General features: G+C 43.8%; 1 protein-coding gene across 2 annotated transcripts in view; it reads right to left on the reverse strand.

The window, feature by feature from the left end:
• Positions 1-7,446: 7,446 nt before the first annotated feature.
• GPRC5D (G protein-coupled receptor class C group 5 member D) overlaps positions 7,447-7,725 on the reverse strand; it is a 34,901-nt gene continuing 34,622 nt past the window's right edge. For both annotated transcript variants that reach the window (XM_015151167.3, XM_001087385.5), the window contains one exon: positions 7,447-7,719. In XM_015151167.3, the coding sequence (XP_015006653.2) occupies positions 7,712-7,719 (8 nt within the window). In that variant the 3' untranslated portion in view covers positions 7,447-7,711. The remainder of the gene's footprint in view (positions 7,720-7,725) is intronic.

Below are 7,725 nucleotides of genomic sequence, written 5' to 3' on the forward strand. Positions count from 1 at the left end.
CTCTCTGATCCAACAGTTTGGTTATTGCTGACCACCACGATGGCTAAAAGGTAGAAAGAAGACCTTTACTGGCGATATTGCTTTGCAAGCTGGAAAGAGAAAGTGTCCAGTGTGTATCAAAGGTGCTTTCTGTTCAAAGAGGGAAAGGATGGTTGGGTTTTACGCCTCACAGGGTCTGTGTTACACACTAGAGTCATACATATTCAGCAGGTTTGGGGGAAAAGCTGTACATATATATATATATTTTAGATGGAGTCTTGCTCTGTCGCCCAGGCTGGAGTGCAGTGGCACAATCTCGGCTCACTGCAAGCTCTGGTTCCCGGGTTCACACCATTCTCCTGCCTCAGCCTCCCAAGAAGCTGGGACTATAGGCGCCCGCCACCACACTTACCTAATTTTTTGTATTTTTAGTAGAGACGGGGTTTCACCGTGTTAGCCAGGATGGTCTCAATCTCCTGACCTCGTGATCCACCCGCCTCGGCCTCCCAAAGTGCTGGCGTTACAGGCGTGAGCCTTTAAGTTTATATGTATAGCCTAGCTATACATATTTATGGAGGATGCCTAGTGCTTGAGCAATGGGTAAATATATATGTAACATACATCCCCTGTGAACTTTGGGGTGGGGTTTTAACATTAAAATGAGGTAGAATTTGGCTCTTTATGTCAAAAGGTGAACTTTATGACACAAAGACAGTTTGTGCGCGGCCTCTACAAGCCGGCTGAAATTGGCTTAAGGTTTGCAGTTGTTTGTCAGAAAAGAGACTGTTTGTAAGTTTGATCCTCTGTCCAACAGAGTTGGAGTGGTCTGGGTTGTAAACCAGAGTTCAGATAATCTGCCTGATAGCTTCCATTGTTAGGGAGTTTGGTGAAAGTGCGGTTTTGCTTGTAGAAATTTAGAAATTTGCCATGCCACCTGGGCCCCGAATCCTCGACCTCTAGGTAACACTTCGGTTTCTTTACCCTCAGGGTCTGTCTGAGTTGATAAAGGGGTGTCTGTTTTGGTCTCTCAGGTCACATCATCACAGTAATCCAGTCGCACGGATTTTCTTGAGACATTCCTGAAGGCAGCCCCAAGAAAGGCATTTTAATCATACTTTAACAATGGTTGCAATTTTGTGCCTCCTGATGTAAACACTTTGAAATCCTTTAAATAAATAAGTTCTGATATATGTTACTCGACAAACTTAATGTCACAGGTAGTGACTATCTGGGGCCAATGGCGTGGGTAGTAAACAAATTTATCAAGACAGTTGTAAATAAACGAAGGCAGATTTATTGAGAAGGAATGAAAATACTTTGCAAGGCTGCAACGGGCAGCACAGCAGAAAAGGATCTGTCTGCAGAGAGGGAGGGGCTGGAGGGAAGTTTTATAGGGTCTTGCTGGAGGGGACTATGGGCAGAAGGAGGTCCCCCAGCAGGTCCTTGTGCCCGCGGGTTGTTTGTGATTAGCTATCTCTCACAACAATCATTCATTCATTGATATTCCCCACCTGCCCCCCACCCCAACCCAGGGCCCATTTCTTGTCATTGTTTACCTATCAGGACTCCACACTTAATTCTAAATAAGCTATCTTTGATGAAGAGTGGCAGATATGATCTCTTAAAGGCCTGAGCCATTAAGACATTTTTAACAGCTCCAGGAAAAGTCTGCCTTTATTCAGACGTCAGGTGCATTTTCTCAGAGGTCCAGGTCTCCATACGGCCACTGTTTAGCGTTCATTGAGAAGCACCTCCCCCAAGTGCAAAATATTAGGCTTTGGGCCAAGGAAACTGGAAAGCTCTTTTCTAGTTTAATTCTCACTAATTGTGTTCTTTTAAAATAGGTGATTATGCTTAATCTGAGGAGGATGCCACAGTCACAGAAGTATCTGGTTTATATCATTCTGCCATAACTTAGGTTGGGCTTAGTTTATGACAGCCGTGTCTCCTAGATCATCAGAGAAAGTTTCCAGCAAAAGATAGATCTTGAATTGATTGTGGAGGAAGAAAACAAAGAAGAAGAAGGCACGAAGTTGGCGGATATAAAATAGATATTACTCTAAGCCCTTTAAGTTTATGGGATGATCGTGAAATTTAATATGGAGGGAAATAAATCTCTGATGTTCTTTGGATCAGGAAAATATTGATATCATCAAGACGAAGGATATATTAACTCTACCCAGGCAAGTATTTTGTTAGCAGTATGCTCTAACCAGCTGAGCTAACTGGCTACATTATACCAGGCAGGCGTTTTAAAATAAAAATTTTAATTGATACCTTTTCTTTTGGATAAAGTAAATAAACTCAGAGAGATACTATCTAAAATATTTAAGATGCAAGATGAAATGAGCCACCCAGAAGAAAAATTAAAAACAAAATATTTTGGCCGGGCGCAGTGGCTCAAGCCTGTAATCCCAGCACTTTGGGAGGCCGAGACCGGCGGATCACAAGGTCAGGAGATCGAGACCATCCTGGCTAACACGGTGAAACTCCGTCTCTACTAAAAAAATACAAAAAACTAGCCGGGCGAGGTGGCGGGCGCCTGTAGTCCCAGCTACTCGGGAGGCTGAGGCAGGAGAATGGCATAAACCCGGGAGGTGGAGCTTGCAGTGAGCTGAGATCCGGCCACTGCACTCCAGCCTGGGTGATAGAGCGAGACTCCGTCTCAAAAAAAAAAAAAAAAAAAAACAAAATATTTTAGAGAATATGTACCTATCAAATTATGTAACCTATTACATATAAGTAAATGAGCTTAGATGGTTGGGCATGGTGGCTCACGTCTATAATCCCAGCACTTTGGGAAGCTGAGGCAGGAGGATTGTTTGAGCCCAGGAGTTCAAGACCAGCCTGGGCAACATGGTGAAATCTCATCTCTATCTTTTTTTTTTTTTTTTTTTTTTGAGACAGAGTCTCGCTTTATTGTTCAGGCTGGAGTGCAGTGGTGTTATCGTGGCTCACTCCAACCTCCACCTTCTGGGTTCAGGCAATTCTCCTGTCTCAGCCTCCTGAGTAGCTGGGATTATGGCACCCACCAACACACCCGGCTATTTTTTTTGTATTTTTAGCAGAGACACGGTTTCACCATCTTGGCCAGGCTGCTCCTGAACTCCTGACTTCAAGTGATCCACCTGCCTTGGCCTCCCAAAGTGCGGGATTTCAGGTGTGAGCCACCATGCCCGGCCATCTCATCTCCATTAATAGCAACAACAAAAAAATTAATGAGTTTAGATCTTCAAATAATCCTTGTCAAATTGAGTAATTGAGTACAATATGTTAACCATACATAGTTTTATGTTTTATTTTATTATTTATTTATTTAGATAGGGTCTCACTGTCATCCAGGCTAGAGTGCAGTGGCATGATCCTAGCTCACTGCAGCCTTGAACTCCTGGGCTCAGGGGATCCTCCTGCCTCCTGAGTACCTGGGAAAATCTATTTTTAAAAGCAGGTTCCTCATGGATCTCTACTTAGAGAGTTCACAGTTTTTAGCTTTATGTGAATTGCTGCATAAACGTGAAATAAATTCAATTGTATTTTCACAAAAGTATTCCGTAGCCTGGGTGCGGTGGCTCATTCCTATCATCCCAGCACCTTGGGAGGCGAGGCCAAAGCGGGTGGATTGCTTGAGCCCAGAAGTTTAAGACCAGCCTGGGCAACATAGCAAAACCCTGTCTCTACAAAAATACAAAATTAGCTGGGCATAGTGGGGTGCACCTGTGGTCCCAGCTACTTGGGAGGCTGAGGTGGGAGGATAGCGTAAGCCACTGCACTCTAGCCTGGGTGATGGAGTGAGACCTTGTCTCAAAAAAAAGTATTCTCTAATTTTATAAAATTATGTTTTTATATTTTTCAGGATTAATTTTTCCTGTATTGGTTTCTTATGGTGCATGTTATGGCTTCCCCTGCTCCCCAGAGAACATCTCTTTGTCCACAGCTTCCCACAGAGGAAGCAGGCAGATGTGACCAAGTCTGTCCCACATAACCAAGCCAGGCACAGCTGAGAGGACCAGTGGTGTGTGCTGGACCCAAGGGTAACCAATCCACAGGCTGATTCAACCTAAGAGAAGGGCTGAATTATGGCATGGGAGAGAATCAGTCAGCTGGCGGTGGGTGTATAAGTGAAAATATCCACAAAAAGAAGCAGAGAAAGTGTAGAAGTGACCGCGGGAGACAGCAAGCCTCTCCCAGTTCCTGACTGTTTACTCTCCATCAGGCCAGCCGAGAGGCTGTACTGTGTATCCTGAGGAAGTTTTGTTTCCCTGTCATATGTAACTTTAAAGTAAAACTCCAGGCTGGGCGTGGTGGCTCATGCCTGTAATCCCAGCACTTTGGGATGCTGAGGTGGGCGGATCATGAAGTCAAGAGATCAAGACCATCCTGGCCAACATGGTAAAACTCTGTCTTTACTAAAAATACAAAAATTAGCTGGGTGTGGTGGCATGCACCTGTAGTCCCAGCTACTCAGGAGGCTGAGGCAGGAGAATCGCTTGAACCCGGGAGATGGAGGTTGCAGTGAGATGAGATCATGCCACTGCACTCCAGCCTGGCTGACAGAGTGAGACTCCGTCTCAAAAAAACAAAACAAAACAAACTTCATTCCTGAAACAGCTTGAATGAGACACTTGCAACCTATAACCCCCCAAATCTAACTAATATGGAGTCTAAAGTTAGATAAAATTGTGGTGTAAATTTCAGAGGCAGTTTGCTAAAAAGAGGTTCAATGTTAACCTTCATCAATTTTAGAAAAAAACATTTTGGGAGACAACATTAGGCCCTTGTATGTGGCTTCAGTGGGTTTTTAAAAATTTGTTGACCTACTCTACAGAAACATCTCCTGCTTGCAAAACAAAACAAAATTATGTTGAAGGTATCATTTTTACGATTATTAGGATAAACACCAGGAGGATCTGTTATAATAGTGTTCTTTCAGAACAGGTGGAAGTTTGCTGACTTGTTTCTACCCCTCAAATTAGGGTCTTCATGTGGATGCCACCTAATCTATAGACCAAAGCATTCCTTAATGCTTAAACATTTTTTCTCCGTTTTTCATTATCAATAAGGGCAGTAGGTCAAACGTTTTGGTCATTTACCTAGGTCCTGGGTTGTCCTGATGATATTGCTTATGGCACAGATTTTGAAAAAGAGCAGCTAATTTTAGTGCAGCAGAAAAATATATGAAAGTGTTGGAACCGGTTGGGCATGGTGGCTCATGCCTGTAATCCTAGGACTTTGGGATGCTGAGGTGGGTGGATCACTTGAGGTCAGGGGTTCAAGACCAGCCTGGCCAACATGGTGAAACCCCATCTCTACTGGAAAAAAAAAAAAAGTTAGCTGGGTGTGGTGGTGGGCGCATGTAGTCCCAGCTACTCAGGAGGCTGAGGCAGGAAAATCACTTGAACCCAGGAGGCAGGAGGCGGAGGTTGCAGTGAGCCGAGATCACACCACTGAACTCCATCCTGGGTGACAGAGCAAGACTCCTCTCAGGAAAAAAAAAAAAAAAAAAGAAAACGTTGGAACATTGTGTAGAGATGAGCACTAGGTAGGGGTTTGGAAACCTGGATTCTGGTCTTGATTCTAATGCTTAACAAGCCATGTTATATGGGGCAAGTCCCTTCTCTCTATACGTAAAAACAAAGGAACTGTGTTCCTGAAATTCTCTGCATTGTGTGATCTTCCACAACAAAAATACAAGCTCTGCTAAAGCAGTGTTGTATGCCTTGTCTGGGACTGAGTCCTAGAATGGTTCCTGGTACCTTGCAGATCTCAGGAAATATTTATTGCTATTGAACAACTCATGCTGTCCATTGGCCATAAAAAAGGCTCTCTTGCATGTATAAAGCCATAGTTATTTTTCAAAAGGCTTTCAGTTAGCAGGCACTCAACACTTATGGGTCTGAAATATTTCATTGGTTCTCAAGGGGAACACACCTTACTTGCTCATACAGAAATATGGGCATGGAGGAGCCTAGTGGATGGGGAAGAAGACAGGCCTAGGAGTCAGAAAATCTGGCTCACCACTAATGACTGTGTGGCTTTGGGTAAGTCATTCTGTTCTCCGAAGTTCTGTCCTCTCATCTGCAAGGTGGGAGGGCTGACTCAGACCCCAGGACCCTTCTGGAGGCACACCTCTGACTCTGGTCCTCTTATTCTTGTAATAGATAACAAACGAGTATTAAAGGCAGATGAAAGGATTGAGAAGAATGTGGGGCTGATGAGGAACAAAGGCAAGACAATTAGTGCAGAGGCACCAGCTCATTAGAGACATCAAGACAGGCAGACTATGCTTTTTATGTTCACCACGTAAAATCCTTTATGAGCATCTGCTAGGGTGGCTCTTCCTTTGCTGTTACTGGCTCAGCAAACAGTTCGTGCCCTCAGCCATGTCTGCTGCCCAAGTAGCTGTCACAGGGAGGTAGCACCAGGACAGGAAGCCTGCCAGCTTGCAAGTCCATGGCAATGTCTGTGTTCATTAAACAGCCCAATAGTGGTGACCCTGAGGATTCGGCTTTAACTTTTGTAGACAATTCTGGGCCTGTCGTATTTTGAGTTCCTTTACAAAAAAAATTACTGGATACCTCACACTTGTTAGGATGACCACTGTAAACCAGAAACAGAAACACTCCAGGAAATAACAAATGTTGGTGAGGATGTGGAGAACGTGGAACTCTGTGCATTGTTGATGAGAGTGTAAAATGCTGTAGCCACTGTGGAAACAGTGTGGAAGTTCCTCAAAAAATTAAAAATAGAATTATCATATGATCCAGCAATCCCTCTTCTGGATATACACCAAAATAACTGAAAGCAGGATTTCAAAGAGATTTTTGCACATCTATGTTCATTGCAGCACTATTCACAATAGCCAAGAGGTGAAAGCAATCCCAAATGTCCACTGACAGATAAATAGATAAAGAAAAGGTGGTATAGACATACAATGGAATATTGTTCAACCCTAGAAAAGGAGATCCTGTGACATGTTACAACATGTGACATGGACCTTGAGGACATTATGCTAGGAAAGACAAGCCAGTCACAAAAAGACAAATACTGTATGATTCTATGACATAAGGTATCTAAGTAGTCAAACTCACAGAAACCAGAAGTAGAATGGTGGCTGCCAGGGGCTGGAGGGAGCTGTTCGATGGATTGAGAATCTCAGTTTTGCAAGATGAAAAAGCTCTAGAGAATTCACAACAGTGTGAATATGATTAACACTACTGAACTGTACACTTAAACATGGCTGAGATGGTGAAGTTTATGTTCTGTGTTTTTTAGCACAATTTAAAAATTGACCAGACACGTAACCCAGTAGTAAAGCTGCTACTAACCTCCTTGTCACATTAGAATACCCTTAATTTCTCCAGACAGGGTCTTTTAGTTCTGTGAATAAGAGGCACCAATTCTTTCTAGTGTTGCTAAGAAAGGGAATTTTGCAGTTGCACCAATGAAGAAAGAGACACAGTCAAGGTAGGGTGGCCAGCAAGATTGTAATTATGCTCAAAAGGGTGGTCTTCTGGTGGAGGGTCCATGTGGATGGAGGGGTTAGGAAACAGAAGAGGGGATGTTCTGACTCTTCATTGGCAGCGTGACTCTGTGGGCCCTGGTGGCCTATCAGGGCTATACTACCCAGGATGGTCGGCTGGGTTTTCTCTACTCGTGTTTCCTGTAGATTTATACTCCTGCATCTTGCTGGGGGCTTAGTTTGGCCCGTGGGATGAAACACTCTTGTGTGGGATCAACAGTCTGGAA

The sequence above is a fragment of the Macaca mulatta genome, chromosome 11 (genome assembly GCF_049350105.2).
Source record: "Macaca mulatta isolate MMU2019108-1 chromosome 11, T2T-MMU8v2.0, whole genome shotgun sequence".
In the NCBI taxonomy this organism is placed as follows: Eukaryota; Metazoa; Chordata; class Mammalia; order Primates; family Cercopithecidae; genus Macaca; species Macaca mulatta.